The sequence below is a fragment of the Mus caroli genome, unplaced genomic scaffold (genome assembly GCF_978045245.1).
Source record: "Mus caroli unplaced genomic scaffold, Mus_caroli_1 scaffold_7, whole genome shotgun sequence".
NCBI classification, from domain to species: domain Eukaryota; kingdom Metazoa; phylum Chordata; class Mammalia; order Rodentia; family Muridae; genus Mus; species Mus caroli.
The window spans coordinates 25566716-25584454 of record NW_028227262.1 but is presented as its reverse complement, the minus strand read 5'-3'; the positions used below and the strand labels follow the sequence as shown (position 1 = coordinate 25584454).

General features: G+C 38.0%; 1 protein-coding gene across 4 annotated transcripts in view; it reads left to right on the top strand.

Annotated features, from left to right (window-relative positions):
* Nucleotides 1–17490, top strand: part of LOC110288140 (vomeronasal type-2 receptor 26-like) — a 46033-nt gene extending 28543 nt beyond the window's left edge. For all 4 annotated transcript variants that reach the window (XM_085839955.1, XM_085839956.1, XM_085839957.1 and 1 more), the window contains 3 exons: nt 8751–8975; nt 10428–10551; nt 14845–17490. In XM_085839955.1, the coding sequence (XP_085696081.1) occupies nt 8751–8975; nt 10428–10551; nt 14845–15737 (1242 nt within the window). In that variant the 3' untranslated portion in view covers nt 15738–17490. The remainder of the gene's footprint in view (nt 1–8750; nt 8976–10427; nt 10552–14844) is intronic.
* Nucleotides 17491–17739: the final 249 nt, after the last annotated feature.

Below are 17739 nucleotides of genomic sequence, written 5' to 3'. Positions count from 1 at the left end.
TGTTTAGTTTATGTTTCCGTGATGTGTCCATTGAAGAGATTGGGGTGTTTAAGTCCCCCACTATTATTGTGTAGAGTGCAATGTGTGCTTTGAGGTTTAGCAAAGGTTCATTTATGAATGTGGTTGCCCTAGCATTTGAGGCATAGGTATTCAGAATTGAGAGTTCTTCTTGGTAGATTTTTCCCTTGTTGACTATGAAGTGCCCTTCCTTATCCTTTTTGATAACTTTTAGTTGAGTCAATTTTATCTGATATTAGAATGGCTACTCCAGTTTGTTCCTTGGGACTATTTGCTTGGAAAATTGTTTTTCAGCTCTTTACTCTGTGGTAGAATTTGTCTTTGACACTGAGGTTCATTTTTTTGTACGCAGCAAAATTCTTGGTCCTGTTTATGTATCCGGTCTGTTAGTCTATGTTTTGTTTTGTTTTTTTTTTTTTAATTGGAGAATTGAGTTGTCCATTGATATTAAGAGATATTAAAAAATAGTGATTGTTGTTTCTGGTTATTTTTGATGTTAGAGGTGGAATTATGTTTATGTGGCTGTCTTCTTTTGGGTTTGTTAAAAGAAGACTATTTTCTTGCTTTACTAGGGTGTAGTTTTCCTCTTTCTGCTGGAGTTTTCCATCTGTTATCTTTTGAATGGCTGGACTTGTGGAAAGATATTTTGTAAATTCATTTTTGTCATGGAATATCTTTGTTTATCCATCTATAATAATTGAGAGTTTTGCTGGGTATTATAGCCTGAGCTAGTGCTTGTGTTCTGCTAGTATTTGTATGATGTCTGCCCAGAATTTTCTGGCATTTTTTTTATTAGATACTTTCTTCATTTACATTTCAAATGTTACCTCAAAAGTTCCCTATACCCCCCCCCCTCCACTGTTCCACAACCCACCCACTCCTTCTTCCTGGCCCTGGCACTCCCCTGTACTGGGGCATATAATCTTCTCAAGACCAAGGACCTATCCTCCCAATGATGGCCTACAAGGCCATTTTCTGCTACATATGCAACTAAAGACCCAAGCTCTGGGGTGTACTGGTTAGATAATATTGTTGTTCCACCTATAGGGTTGCAGACCCCTTTAGCTCCTTGGGTACTTTCTCTAGATTCTCCATCTGGGGGCCCTGTGTTCCATCCAATAGATGACTGTAAGCATCCACTTCTGAATTTGCCAGGCACTGGCATAGCCTCAGAAGAGACAGCTATATCAGGGTCCTGTCAGCAAAATCATGCTGGCATATGCAATAGTGTCTGGGTTTGGTGGTTATTTATGGGATAGATTCCTGGGTAGGACAGTCTCTGGATGGTCCTTCCTTCCATCTCAGCTTCAAGCTTTGTCTCTATAACTCCTTCCTAAGAACGAATAAAGTATCCACACTTTGGTCTTCGTTCTTCTTGAATTTCATGTGTTTTGCAAATTGAATCTTGGGTATTCTAAGTATCTGGGCTAATATCCACTTATAAGTGACTGCATATCATGTGTTTTCTTTTGTGATTGGGTTACCTCACTCCGGATGATATCCTCAAGATCCATCAATTTGCCTAAGAACTTCATAAATTCATTGTTTTTAATAGCTGAGTAGTACTCCATTGTATAAATGTAGCACATTTTCTGTATCCATTCCTCTATTGAGGGACATCTGGGTTCTTTCCAGCTTCTGGATATTATAGATAAGACTGCTATGAACATAGTGGAGCATGTGTCCTTATTGCCAGTTGGAACATCTTCTAGATATATGCCCAGGAGAGGTATTGCTGAATCCTCCAGTAGCATTATGTCCAATTTTATAAGGAACCGCCAGACTGATTTCAAGAGCGATTGGACAAGCTTACAATCCCACCAACAATGGAGAAGTGTTCCTCTTTCTCCACATCCTCACCAGCATCTGCTGTCACCTGAATTTTTATTCTTAGCTATTCTGACTGGTGTGAGGTGGAATCTCAGGGTTGTTTTGATTTGTATTTCCCTGATGATTAAGAATGTTGAACATTTTTTCAGGTGCTTCTCAGCCTTTCTGTATTCCTAAATTGAGAATTCTCTGTTTAGCTCTGAGCCCTATTTTTTAATGGGGTTATTTGATTTTCTGGAGTCCAGCTTCTTGTGTTCTTTATATATATTGGATATTAGTCCCCTATAAGATTTAGGATTGGTAAAGATCCTTTCCCAATCTGTTGGTGGCCCTTTTGCCTTATTGACAATGTCTTTTGCCTTACAGAAGCTTTGCAATTTTATGAGGTCCCATTTGTCAATTCTTGATCTTACAGCAAAAGCCATTGCTGTTCTATTCAGGAATTTTCCCTCTGTGCCAATATTTTCGAGGTGTTTCCCCACTTTCTCCTCTATAAGTTTCAGTGTCTCTGGTTTTATGTGGAGTTCTTTGATCCACTTAGACTTGACCTTAGTACAAGGAGATAAGAATAGATCAATTCACATTCTTCTACATGATAACCGTCAGTTGTGCCAGGACCATTTGTTGAAAATGCTGTCTTTTTTCCACTGGATGGTTTTAGCTCCCTTGTCAAATATCAAGTGACCATACATGTGTGGGTTCATTTCTGGGCCTTCAATTTTATTCCACTGGTCTACTTGTCTGTTGCTATACCAGTACCATGCAGGTTTTTTTTCTTTGTTTTGGTTTTTTTTTGTTTTTTGTTTTTAATCACAATTGCTCTGTGTTACAGCTTTAGGTCAGGCAAAGTGATTCGACCAGAGGTTCTTTTATCTTTGAGAAGAGTTTTTGCTATCCTAGGTTTTTTGTTATTCCAGATGAATTTGCAAATTGTTCTTTCTAATTCGTTGAAATTTTGAGTTGAAATTTTGATGGGAATTGCATTGAACCTGTAGATTGCATTGGGCAAGACAGTCATTTTTACTATATTGATCCTGCCAACCCATGAGCATGTGAGATCTTTCCATATTCTGAGATCTTCTTTGATTTCTTTCTTCAGAGACTTGAAGTTCTTATCATACAGATCTTTTACTTCCTTAGTTAGAGTTACACCAATGTATTTTATATGATTTGTGACTATTGTGAAGTGTGTTGTTTCCCTAATTTCTCTCTCAGCCTGTTTATTCTTTGTGTAGAGAAAGGCCATTGACTTGTTTGAGTTAATTTTATATCCAGCTACTTCACTGAAGCTGTTTATCAGGTTTAGGAGTTCACTGGTGGAATTTTTAGGGTCACCTATATATACTATCATATCATCTGCAAATAGTGATATTTTGACTTCTTCCTTTCCAGTTTGTATCCCCTTGATCTCCTTTTGTTGTGGAATTGCTCTGGCTAGGATTTCAAGCAATATATTGAATAGGTAGCGAGAAAGTCAGCAACCTTGTCTAGTCCCTGATTTTAGTGGGATTGCTTCCAGGTTCTCTCCATTTACTTTGGTGTTGGCTACTGGTTTGCTGTAGATTGCTTTTATTATGTTTAGGTATGGGCCTTGAATTCCTGATGTTTCCAAGACTCTTATCATGAATGGATGTTGGATTTTGTCAAATGCTTTCTCAACATCTATCTAGATGATCATGTGGTTTTTGTGTTTGAGTTTGCTTGTATAGTGGATTACATTGATATAATTCCATATATTAAACCACCCCTGCATCCCTGGAATGAAGTCTACTTGGTAATGATGGATTATGGTTTTGATGTGTTCTTGGATTCGGTTACCGAAAATTTTATTATTTTTGCATCGATATTCATAAGGGAAATTGGTCTAAAGTTCTCTATCTTTGTTGGATCTTTATGTGGTTTAGGTATCAGAGTAATTGTGGCTTCATAGAATGAATTGGGTAGAGTACCTTCTGTTTCTATTTTGTGGAATTGTTGGAGAAGAACTGGAATTAAATGTTCTTTGAAGGTCTGATAGAACTCTGCACTAAACCCATCTGGTCGTGGGTGTTTTTTGGTTGGGAGACTATTAATGACTGCTTCTGTTTCTTTAGGTGATATAGGACTGTTTGGTCATTAACCTGATCCTGATGTAACTTTGGTACCTGGTATCTGTCTAGAAATTTGTCCATTTCATCCAGGTTTTCCAGTTTTTTTTGGTTTTTGTTTTTTTGAGTATAGCCTTTTGTAGAGGGATCTGATGGTGTTTTGGAATTCTTCAGGATCTGTTGTTATGTCTCCCTTTCCATTTCTTATTTTGTTAATTAGGATGCTGTCCCTATACCCTCTAGTGAGTCTGTCTAAGGGTTTATCTATCTTGTTGATTTTCTCAAAGAATCAGCTCCTCCTTTGGTTGATTCTTTGAATAGTTCTTCTTGTTTCCACTTGGTTGATTTTGCCCCTCAGTTTGATTATTTCCTGCCATCTACTCCTCTTGGGTGAATTTGCTTCCTTTTGTTCTAGAGCTTTTAGGTGTGTTGTCAACTAGTGTATGCTCTCTCTAGTTTCTTTTTGGAGGCACTCAGAGCTATGAGTTTTCCTCTTAGGAATGCTTTCATTGTGTCCCATAAGTTTGGGTATGTTGTGGCTTCATTTTCATAAACTCTAAAAAGTCTTTAATTTCTTTCATCATTCCTTCCTTGACCAAGGTATCATTGAGGAGAGTGTTGTTCAGTTTCCATGTGCTTGTTGGCTTTGTATTATTTATGCTGTTATTGAAGATCATCCTTAGTCCGTAGTGATCTGACATGATGCATTAGACAATTTCAATATTTTTGTATCTGTTAAGGCCTGTTTTGTGACCAATAGTATGGTCAATTTGAAGAAGGTACTATGAGCTGCTGAGAAGAAGGAATATCCTTTTGTTTTAGGATAAAATGTTTTGTAGATATCTGTTAAATCCATTTGTTTCATAACTTCTGTTAGTTTCAGTGTGACTCTGTTTAGTTTCCGTTTCCAGGATCTGTTCACTAATGAGATGGCATGTTGAAATCTTCCACCACTATTGTGTGAGGTGCAATATATGCTTTGAGCTTTACTAAAATTTCTTTAATGAATGTGGATGCCCTTGCATTTGGAGCATAGATACTCAGAATTGAGAGTTCCTCTTGGAAGATTTTACCTTTGATGGGTATGAAGTGCCCCTCCTTGTCTTTTTTGATAACTTTGGGTTGGAAGTCGATTTTATTCGATATTAGAATGGCTACTCCAGCTTGTTTCTTCAGGCCATTTGCTTGGAAAATTGTTTTCCAGCCTTTCACCCCAATGTAGTGTCTGTGTTTTTCCCTGAGATGGGTTTCCTGTAAGCAGCTAAATGTTGGGTCCTGTTTGTGTAGCCAGTCTGTTAGTCTATGTCTTTTTTCGGGGAATTGAATCCGATGATATTAAGAGATATTAAGGAAAAGTATTTTTTGCTTCCTGTTATTCTTCTTGTTAGAGTTCCGATTCTGTTCTTGTGGCTGTCTTCTTTTAGGTTTGTTGAAGGATTAGTTTCTTGCTTTTTCTAGGGTGTAGTTTCTGTCCTTGTATTGTTTTTTTTTTTCCTGTTATTATCCTTTGAAGGGCTGGATTTGTTGAAAGATATTGTGTGAAATTTGTTTTGTCATGGAATACTTTGGTTTCTCCATCTATGGTAATTGAGAGTTTGGCTGGGTATAGTAGCCTGGGCTGGCATTTGTGTTCTCTTGGTGTCTGTATAACATCTGTCAAGAATCTTCTGGCTTTCTTAGTCTCTGGTGAGAAGTCTGGTGTAATTCTAATAGGCCTGCCTTTATATCTTACTTGACCTTTTTCCCTTTCTGCTTTTAATATTTTGTCTTTATTTGGTGCATTTGTTGTTCTGATTATTATGTGTTGGGAGGGATTTCTTTTCTGTTCCAGTCTATTTGTAGTTCTGTAGGCTTCTTGTATGTTCACGGCATATCTTTATTTAGGTATTGGAAGTTTTCTTCTATAATTTTGTTGAAGATATTTACTGGCCCTTTAAGTTGAAAAGCTTCATTCTCATCTACTCCTATTATCTGCAGGTTTGGTCTTCTCATTGTGTCCTTGATTTCCTGGATATTTTGATTTGGGATCTTTTTGCATTTTGCAGTTTCTTTGATTGTTGTGTCCATGTTCCCTATGGAATCTTCTGCACCTGAGATTCTCTCTTCCATCTTTTATATTCTGTTGCTGTTGTTCGTATGTACGGTTCCTGATTTCTTTCTTAGGGTTTCTATCTCCAGAGTTGCCCCCCTTTGGTTTTCTTTATTGTTTCTACTTCCATTTTTAGATCCTGTAATTGTTTTGCTCAATTCCATCACCTGTTCAGTAGTGTTTTTCTGTAACTCTCTAAAGGATTTTTATGTTTCCTCTTTAAAGGCTTCTAGCTGTTTACCTGTGTTTTCCTGTATTTCCTTCTTAAACTCCTCTGTCATCATAATCATAAGAAGTGACTTTAGATCCATGTCTTGCTTTTCTGGTGTGATGGTGTATCCAGGACTTGCTATGGTGGGAGAATTTAGTTCTGATGATGCCAAGTAACCTTGGTTTCTGTTGCTTCTGTTCTTATGCTTGCCTCTTGCCATCTGATTAGCACAAGTATTTGTTGTCCTCAATATATCTTTTTGGAGGCAGTCCTTCCTATAATCCCAGTTGATTCAGGACTCCTTAGAGTCCAGCTCTCAGTCCTGAGGCAAAAAGTTTCATGGAAACTTAGCCTCCTGCGACCTTGGCATTCCCATAGCATGTATACTCAAATCCTGTTCCAATGTTAGTCTGGTGTATGAATCTGTGTGCTTTCTTGTATTATAGGTGCTTCCAAGTAATGATTTTACAAATACTTAAATCAGGTTGAATTTTACTCCCTGGTCTTCACCATTGTCCTAGATAGTCCTTGAAGCCGACCCTGAGCTTGGAATTCAGTAAGAATGTTACCTATTCAGTAACATTCAAATTCACTTCTAGTAGAGAGAGTGAAACTAATTAGGCATTACAATTTACTTGAATAGAGCTAGAAAAGCTCAGGGCTAGTCTATATAGTAATTACTTAGGACAATTGCTGTGTCACATCCAAACACAGGAATACACAATGGCCTAGGAAATAGGTGGGTCTAGTATTATTCATGAAAGGGTTAGTAGAATGGAATTTCCCTGGTGCAGGTTTTTCACTAGGCCCAGAGGAATAGCATAATCAGGTATTTACTAAGGGACCCCTGGTGATGGGTTTAACAATAGACTAGCATTGTATCAGAGCATTCACCTGGCTCCTGTGTTTAGCTGATCTTAATTAAGGGTTGTTCCTATTCTCAGTTGTAAACACTGGCATGGCTTCTGCCATCTTTTTACATATGCATTTTCTTTGTTTTGTGATAAGAACCAGTGTACCTTGAGGGATGTATTTGCCTAGCTTTCTTATTTTTCTTCTGTATTATAAGACTGGGGCTTGCTTTGAGAAAATACATTCAGATACACACTCCCGTGTGTCTGTATTTGACATTCTTGCCAACTCCTTGCTCACCTGTAACCAGAACCCCGTTTCCTGCAGATTGAAGACCCAATTGAGTTTTGTCTGCAGCACTCAGCCATTTGAGATTCCTCTACTGAGAATTTTTTGTTTAGCTATGTACCTCATTTTTAAATTTAGATTGCTTGGTTTTTTGTTTCCTAGTGTTTTCAGTTCTTTATGTATATTGGATATTATCTCTCTGTCAGATGTACAGTTGGTATAAATCATATCCCATTATGTAGACTTTTGAAGTTGTTCTTTGACTTAGAGAAAAATTTTGGTTTCATGAAGTTCCACTTATTATTGTTGATGTAAGTGCCTACACTATCAGTGTTCTGTTTAGGAAATTGCCTTCTGTGTCAATGTGTTTAAAGCTGTTCTCTACTTTTTCTTTCTTCAAAGCCAGTGTGTCTGGTTTAATGTGATTGTTAATTGGCCTTGAATTTTGTGTAGGGTGATATAGATTTATTTGCATTATTTCACATCCTGAAAATATCCAATTAGAATAGCACCATTTGTCGAAGACTCTTTCTCTTTCCATTTTGTGTTTCTGACTTCATCAAAAATCATGTGTCCATACTTGTTTGGATTTATTTCTGGGGCTTCAATTTAATTCCATTGCTCAACGTGTGAGTTTTTATGAAAATACTTTGTGGCTTTTTTTACTATAGCACTGTGGTACATTTTGAAATTAAGGATAGGGATACCTCTTGAAGTTATTTTATTATTTATTATGTTAATTCTACTGATTGATGAGTATGGGAGATTTTTCCATCTTCAGAGATCTTCTTCTGTTTCTATATTCCAAGACTTAAAGTTTTATCATACAAGCATTTTGCTTGATTCATTTGGTTACCCCTAAATAGTTGGTACTGATTGTGACTACTATTAAGAGTTTTGTTTTCCTATTTTTTTTCTCAGTTTGTCATTTGTATATAGGAAGGGTTTGATTTTTTTTAAAGATAATCTTATGTCCAGGCACATCTATGAAAGTTTTCATTAGTCGTAGGAGTTCCCTGCTCATAGGGGTTGGTTATATATTATTATGGAAATAATGATATCTTGAATTTTTGTTTGCTAATTAGTATCCCTTGAAGGAGTTCTGCTATATTACTCCTGTAATGTCCATTTGGTTAAAAACTTTTGTTATCTCCAGTATTTGTTGAGTTTAATATGAATGTTTGTGTGTGTGTGTGTGTGATATAAGCTTAGTACTGGTATGGATTAGCCCTATGACAAATATTTGATATACAAAACAATAACAAAAGCCACAGGAACATACAGTTAGAGAAAGAAAGGACAGTTAAAGTAACCAGGTTTATTTACATCTCAGTGACTTATAGTATAAGTTCTGAACATTACTTTTTACTTTTAGCTCCATCCATTCTTACAAAAGGGCCATTTTGGGAGAAGCACCAATGAGGAGAATGTTGGGAACAAGGAGGTTTCCCCAACCAAGTTTGACATCTTTAATTACCAGTCTCTGCCAAGCAGTACCAAATCTCAAGTGAAGGTTGGCGAGTTTGTCTTTGAATCTCACACTGTTCAGCATTTTTCACTAGATGAAAAACTCATAACTTGGGGTAAATATGACAAGGAGGTAAGTGTCTTTGCATTCAGCACCATGTGCTGTTCTCAGAGTGGAATTCCTCAGAGAACAGGGTTGTCAGAAGTAAGCAGCTTTTGACTGAGGAAGAGCAAAAAGAGGTAATAGCCCCAAACCAAAAGCTTCTGGTCACAGAATAGCAAGAGAGAGTTAGATCACAGGAATTCATCAGCTTCTGGGTCCCAGAAAAGTAAGAGCAAATTAATTGTTCATTAGCTTTTGGCTTTCATCCATCACTGGGTCCTACCTCAGTACCTGAGAGCTGGTGTTGGATCCCAGCATGTTATGTCTTTTCTGTCTATTCTTATGAGAGTTGTGTATATCCTATATGACACACTCTGTCAAATCTTTCTCTGATTCATCACATTGTCTGTCAAATTAATTAGATGTCAGTTTCAAACATGCATGCTTCCTTCTATCAACTAATTTTATCTTCTTTGTTTGAGATAAAAGGTATGCTAAGGGTTGAGCCATACCAAAATTATAAGAGCTATTTTCAGTAAATAACATAGTCTCTGAGTTCACAGTATAATTAAATATCCTGGACAGATATTTCTGGATTTGAATTTTAAACCTATATGCACATTCATCCCCTTATTTTTGGAGGTGTTCACCCTGAATATCTCAATGATGTGATAAAAAGATGTTATAAATAGTAGTGGTGAACATTATGTTCTTTAACAGTCCCAATAAATTTTCTCCAGTTGAAGATACTGGGTATATCAACCACTTCAAGAAAAGTCTTGTGTTGAGGATTAGTTTGGTTGCACAATAAGGGAATTAACAATATTTATACAAATCCTTTTTTTTTTCTCCAGAGACAGGGTTCTAAGTAGGTCTGGCTGTCCTGGAACTCACTCTGTAGACCAGGCTGGCCTCGAAACAAATACTTTTTAGAGTTTTGTGGGGTTTTGCTTGGTTTTCCTTTTGCTGTTGTTGGACTTCTTCATTTTCTACATTTTGAGTGATTATTGTTTTCTTAGGAGTTTGATTTGTTCTTTGAGAAACAAATCAAAATAGGTAGGGAGGAGGAGAGGATCTGGGCAGACTTGGGGGAGGGAAAGGGTATGATCAAACTATATTGCTTAAAAATTGTTTTAAATATAATAAAATATAGTATATAAAATAATAAAAATAAGTGCTGAATGAAATAAAAAGCAAGTGTTCAAAAGAGGGAAAGTGAGAAAGAAAGAAAGAAAGAAAGAAAGAAAGAGAGAGAGAGAGAGAAAGAAAGAAAGAGAGAAAGAAAGAGAGAGAGAGAAAGAAGGAGAGAGAGAGAGAGAAAGAAAGAAATATAGACAGATACTTTGGCTTCGCACTCTCTAAAAGCATGGTAGTTCTTGGTTGTTAAAAGTACATAGAAGTCCTACTGAAATCTACCATCTGGATGATAATTTTGAATGTCAAGTATTGACTGCCTTCCCTCCTCCCATGTCTCCTGTACAGATTCCTTTTTCTGTTTGCAGTCAAAGTTGTCCACTTGGATATAGGAAAACACCTGTTGAAGGGAAACCATTTTGTTGCTTTGATTGTCTGCCATGTGCAGATGGAGAGATTGCAAATGAAACAGGTATTCATAAAATGATTCTGAGTGTGGAAATTTTTGGAACTTGTTCTGAATGTGGAAATTTCTAGAAATGATTATGGATGGGGGAATGATTCACAATGGGGCAGGGGTGAGTAACACAAAGCCCGAAGACACAGTTACAGTTATATACATAACTCCCAATACTTTAAAACAAGTTTCCTCTGGATGGAGGTTTCACAGGTTTTTAGTACCAGACCTCAATGGGTGAATCTCTAATTTCATGCCTAGACTGGTCTACAGAGTGAGATCCAGAACAGCCAAGGCTGAAGATAGAGAAACCCTATCTTCAAAAACAAGCAAAAAAAAAAAAAAAAAAAAAAAAGACCAAGTCATTTTTGTTACTGTTGATTGTTTCTTTATTGGTTGGTAGGTTGGCTTGTCCAGATTGGTCTCAAACCTTTGGGTTCCAGCAGGCCTGTAGGCTTAGTTTCCTGGGTAACTAAGACCACCAGAATGTGCTCCTGCATTTGTCCTTATTTTGTCTTCTGTACATCTTCATTGAGTTCAATTTCTTTTGTTTGTACTCCTGCTTTTCACCAATCGTTATGTTACTGCTGTAGCAATAGCAATGGTTAAAGTTATTGCTCCCTGCATACCCTAAACTATGAATATTGGTCAAAGGTCAAGTCGCTGTATACCTCAAACGGTTAGCAGTCCCTGCAAATCCTAAACAATAGGTATAGTTAATACTGTTCCTGTGGAATTACTTTGAATCTTATGGGAGCTCTCATTATGAATTCTCTGGTACAGTAAACTGCCATGAAGTCACTGTACAACTAAGCACTGAGGGATCTCAGAGGATTAGTGATGTGCAGGGCTGTGAGTGATGTGCAGGGCTGTGAGTGACGTGCAGGGCTGTGAGTGATGTGTGGGGGTGGGCCAATTCAAAGGACTAGATCATAAATACTTTCCTATCTCTTTGCTCTCAGGTCCAGTTCACAAACAAACCTTGATACCAGAGCCATCTATATCCTGATACTTAGGTGAAGTTCAGGGACTGTTCTTCTAAGTGCTTCAGCTAGAGAGGGATATGGCCACTTCTCCCATTCTCACAATCCCAAAGTCAGCTCTTCTGTCTGCCCTAGATGGCAAGAGTCAAGGGAGGGTAGGAGAGAATCTCTACTTGTTTAGTACCACCATCCAGCAGATAAGAGGCAGCACTGGATCTCCCATATTCATGCTCTTTGGGCTGGCTCACCTGCAACCCCCATACCCAGGGCTAACTCCACTGTGATGACCAGGCAATATTCAGGACCTAGTCTCCTGAATACTGAAGCAGGTTAGGGGTATGGACAATTCTCCTGCTCTGTTGACCTTGGGGCCTGCACTCCTACCAATTGTAGGTAACAAGAAACAATGAAGAGGCCATCTCTCCCTCACCCATGTCACTGCATAGCAGTCAAGTGGTTCACCAGCTCTGCCATGCTGATGTTTTTGGGGCTGGATTACATGTGCTGCCAACCTCCAGGGTCAGCTCAATTGTGCTGACGAGGAGAGGTACAGGGATCACTCTCCTGTGTGCTGCATGTGGTGAAGGAATTACATCAGGATCATTCCTCCTCTGTCCTGAATGTCCACTTCTGAGGATTTTCTGTGTTCATTTCACACCAGCCTGGGGCCTCCAGGGCTAGCAAGAATTTTTCTTTGGATAATAATCATGAAGAATCCACTATTCCTCAAAACAACATGTGTATGCCACTGGTAAAACTATTTTAACTCACCTTTTGGAAGAGAAATTAAGAGTATAGATTAAACAGTACTTTACTGATATTCTTTGAAAACTTTTTGACAAAGAATCTCATAGTCAAATATGTAAAGATTTTCTGCTTTCCTTCTTTCCTTACTCCCTGTCTTTCCCTTCCCTTCCCTTCCCTTCCCTTCCCTTCCCTTCCCTTCCCTTCTTCCCTTCCCTTCCCTTCCCTTCCCTTCCCTTCCCTTCCCTTCCCTTCCCTTCCCTTCCCTTCCCTTCCCTTCCCTTCCCTTCCCTTCCCTTCCCTTCCCTTCCCTTCCCTTCCCTTCCCTTCCCTTCCCTTCCCTTCCCTTCCCTTCCCTTCCCTTCTTCCCTTCCCTTCCCTTCTTCCCTTCCCTTCCCTTCCCTTCCCTTCCCTTCCCTTCCCTTCCCTTCCCTTCCCTTCCCTTCCCTTCCCTTCCCTTCCCTTCCCTTCCCTTCCCTTCCCTTCCCTTCCCTTCCCTTCCCTTCCCTTCCCTTCCCTTCCCTTCCCTTCCCTTCCCTTCCCTTCCCTTCCCTTCCCTTCCCTTCCCTTCCCTTCCCTTCCCTTCCCTTCCCTTCCCTTCCCTTCCCTTCCCTTCCCTTCCTTCTCTTCCCTTCCCTTCCCTTCCCTTCCCTTCCCTTCCCTTCCCTTCCCTTCCCTTCCCTTCCCTTCCCTTCCCTTCCTTGTTTCTTTTGTTTTTCAAGAAAGGTTTTCTCTGTGTAGCCCTGGCTGTCCTGGAACTCACTCTGTAGACCAGGCTGACCTTGAACTCAGAAACCCACCTGCCTCTGCCTCCCAAGTGCTGGAATTAAAGGCATGTGCCACCACTGCCTGGCCTGGCCTTCTCCCCCCCCCCTCTTTTTTTTTTTTTTGAGACAATGCCTGGATATGAAATTCTGTCTGTCTGGAAATGTGTTATGTAGACCAAGCTGTTAATCCTGTTTCTGTCACCCGAGTATTAGAATTCTAGGTGTGTATTACTGTGACTTGCTGTAATTGTATTCCTAATTAAAGACGGGTCCCATGCAAGTGTCCTTCAGAGTGAATGACATCTAAGCTTAGTGAATAAGTCTTTCAATTCCACTGCATTCATCTTAAATATTCAAAGAATTATCTCTACCTGTATCTTTTTTTTTTAAAAGGAATCTAGAGGAAGAAATTTACTAACTACAGAAAACTCAAATAACATAAATGTATATAATAAACGTACATCAAAAATTAAGTTGAAAATTACTTTTCTATCAATAAACTTCTAATCAGAATTCACTTAAGTGTTTTATGGAATTTATCCAATCACTTTTTATCATAAGAATAAGATATATTCACCTCTAAAATGTACTGCCTAAAGCATTATTTCTAAAATAATGATACATCATTTGGTAAAATCAAAATCAAAGAAACAAAAGAAAACACTGTTACATTGTTCCATTTATTTATTTATTTATTTATTTATTTATTTATTTATTTATTTATTTATTTTGAGACAGGGTTTCTCTTTATAGATCTGACTGTCCTGGAACTCACTTTGTAGACCAGGCTGGCCCAGAACTCAGAAATATGGCTGCCTCTGCCTTCAAAGTGCTGGGATTAAAGGAATGTACCACCACTGCCCAGCCCAATACCACTGTTCCTAAACATAGGTATCAGTAAATGTTAGCAAGGCCTTCCACAATAATAACTAAGAGCTCCCAGAAATAAGAGCTTCAGTGATCATTGTGGACTACAAGGTAGAATGGTTGTAAGAGCCAGAGAGAGGACATCTGTAGTGAAGCAGAATTTGTCAGACACGACAGGGTACTTGAGCACATAAACTCACAGAAGCATGCACCAGACTAGCAACAGAGCAAGCCAGAAGATATCCCAGGATTGAAGGGCACAAGCTAATATTGACCCAACCCTAGCAAAGAGCTCTTTGCACATGATGACTGCTGGAGTGAAAGAGTCAGTTTTCTTCAGATATTTGGTCCTGATTCGCTGCCCATGCTATGGTAGATTGTCCTATATCCATATGGACACATGCAGCATTAAGTGAACATGGTGGGGTAAACAATCTAAGAGCACTTAAAGTTGGGAGGAACAATTGTTGGAAGGGAGGAGAGAGGAAGAAGTACAGGGCAAAGAAATTTGTGGTCCATTTGATCAAAATACAATAAACATAGAAAAAATTAATGAAGCTGCTATGAACATAAAAAAGATTTTTAATGAAGAAAATGTACAAAATCAAAGAAAAAAACTAAATGCTTCAAAGTGTATTTTCTCTTCCTTTCATAAGTAATAAATATAATTTTCATATTGTCTGTTTTCCCCTCATTTCATTTCTATATTTCTAACTCTTTCATATTGTTCAAGCCCACTCACTTTCTGAATATTTTAGGGATTCTACTATATATTTTTTTTCTCATGAAAGAAACATCACTAAGTTGTCTATTGGTTTTTAATATTATGATTCAGTGATTATAATGAGGGACATTTCCTTCAGAATTCTACAATGGTTCCACTTAAGATATACATCCCAAATGGTCTCACCAGAGGAATGTATTAAACCAATCTGCCTCCCTTTCAGATATGGATCAATGTATCAAGTGTCCTGAAGATCAATATCCAAATAAGCAGAAGAATTACTGTCTCCCTAAAATTACAACATATTTATCCCATGAAGATACTCTAGGAGCTGTTTTGGTGTCTGTGGCCATTAGTTTATCTATATTTTCAGCTATGATTTTAGGATTATTTATCCACTATCGGGACACACCCATTGTCAGAGCAAATAACAGAAATCTCAGTTATCTCCTCCTAGTTTCTCTAATGCTCTGTTTCTTTTGCTCATTAATATTCATTGGTCAACCTAGAACAGTCACTTGTGTCTTGAGACAAATGATTTTTGGGGTTGTATTTTCTGTTGCCATTTCTGCTATCTTAGCAAAAACCTTCATTGTGGTTGTGGCCTTCAATGCCATCAAACCAGGAAGCAGATTACAAATGGGGATGGTGGTCCGACTTTCATATGCTATAGTCTGCTGTGGTTCCATCATTCAAGTTTGTATCTGTGCAGTCTGGCTGGGGACATATCCTCCTTTTCCTGATGTTGACATGCAGTCAGAGTTGGGGCAAATCATCCTCTGGTGTAATGAGGGGTCCACCCTTGCTTTCTATTTTGTTCTTGGGTACTTGAGCTTTCTGTCCTGTCTCAGCTTGCTTATTGCTTTTCTGGCTAGAAGGCTACCTGACAGCTTCAATGAGGCAAAAACAATCACATTCAGCATGTTGGTTTTCTGCACCGTGTGGATTTCTTTTGTACCCACTTACCTGAGCTCCAAAGGCAAAACCATGGTAGCTGTGGAAATTGTTTCAATTTTGGTGTCCAGTTCTATCTTACTGCTCTGTATATTTCTTCCCAAATGCTATGTGATCCTACTGAGGTCAGGTGACCATTCTAGAAAGAAGTTCTTTAAATGATTTCCTCCTTAAGGCAAAAGAATTTATTGTGATTTGTGTAAAATGAATTATGTAGAATAAAGATTCAGAAGGGTAGTGTGAATCAATGTATTTCTCTTACAATGGCAATTGCTATTTAATTGAGTGTCTCTGCTATCATTGGCAATGACCAGAGCCAGTGAACAAAGCCATCACAGGTTAGACAGCTGTCAACTAGAGATGACTTCTGGTGTGTCTACTAGATGTTTTTTTTATATCACAATTCTCTCATTTTTCAACATAATGTAAGAGGACTGGACGCTATTAAGAGTGATAATGAAAGAAAATCATTTGTGTGGAAATAAATGTAATCAATGTTTAAAAATGTGCTTCCTCTCTGTAAGTCATATGTAGTTATAGTCAATACAAAATAATTCAAAGCAACCATGAGTTCTGCTACAGAAAGCTTATTATCTCTGCTTTTCCCGTTTAAAGAGCCTCACAAACAAGACAATATGTGATTTAAATTTCTGAGTCTATGGAAGGTTTTGAGCTCTTTTCTATGTTCAGGTGTAACAACATGTATGAGAGTTTAGATAGAGTCCCAGGGGAAACATAGACTTATTTACCATGAGGCTATCCAACATATTAGGGGGTATAGGGTCTCTGAGAGAAAAGCTACCCTTCATAGAGTTATGGCTGTTCTCTAGCAGATTTGGGAAATTTACTCTGTCTTCTATAGACAGCTAGTGAAAGCTGATATCATTTATATCCATTGGATTCTATTCTCAAGCAGGGAATGTGTCTGAAGTTAGATGTGGATGAAGATGTGAGGATTAAGGCCTGGGATTCAGTGGAACATGAGCAATTGTGGAATCATGCATTCTAGACCATGTGGATTTTCAGCTATTTGTCTTTAACTAGCCAAGAAATAGCTTTCAACATGATTTCCAGATCATGCCAAGGGCAAACTTAAATTGTAGCTTGCAACATAGGGAGCGATCACTGCTCAGCATGTCAAAACATGCTCTGAGAGGACTACAGAAGCAAAGTAATTTTGTTTACATTCTAGAACTAAGTTTACTTATGTCATCCATAGTTTTAAACTGAAGAGAATGTTTGCATACTGAAATATTGTACCACTGTATGTAAAGCTAAGGAATATTTAATGTATTCTTAGGCTATTTGGAGTCTCAATTATTGCTTAACTTTCATTTATTTAAAATTATACAACATTGGATTGACTTGCTTCTATTTGGCCAAAAAACTGTAGAGAAAATTCCATTGGAATCTGCTATGTATGATATGGGCAAAATAAAGTTTGTTCAAAATGTATTCCTTGGTGGGCAAAGAAACACTTGTGTAAAAAGTGTCTGAAACTATGTACTCATGGGGGTCTTACCACTTGAAAGAGGAAGACACTTCACTCTGAAATGCTGCTCAGCACTTTGACACCATGAATGGAAATAGTCCCCTGTTTTCTAAAGTCAGTTTCTCTCTTGATGCCTTATACCATCATGTTGCAAGCCAAGCACAGCACTGAGAGCTAGATAGAGTGTTTTAGGGTCAGTTCTTGGTGGATGGCAGGTATCTCACATCCTGTTTGGAGCTTATATAAAAGATTAAGTAATTGTTCATCAAAGATATGTTGCTAATTAATATTCAGACATTCAAGCATTTTGTAAACAGGCAGAGTGTGGAAATCACTATGTGGTCAATGGAGACTCTCTATTATTCAGTAATTTCTCAAAAGCAATACATATCTACTACCTGATTATGATTTCTAAATACATGGAGTCACAATATCATGAAATCACATAAACTGTTTAAAAACTTTTTATTATATAAATAATCTATTTGTGCAATTTTGCATAAGAAATATTACAAGAGTTAAAACCACCCTTTTCCATTTTTCAACAATTTCAATAAATGCAATTCTCTGGAGGGGACCCTCATTGTAAGCCTGTGTTAATTCTTTCCTCTGTCATAAATATCAATTTTCATTCTTAAATTATACATTGTTAAGATTGTCAGTTTTTAGTTA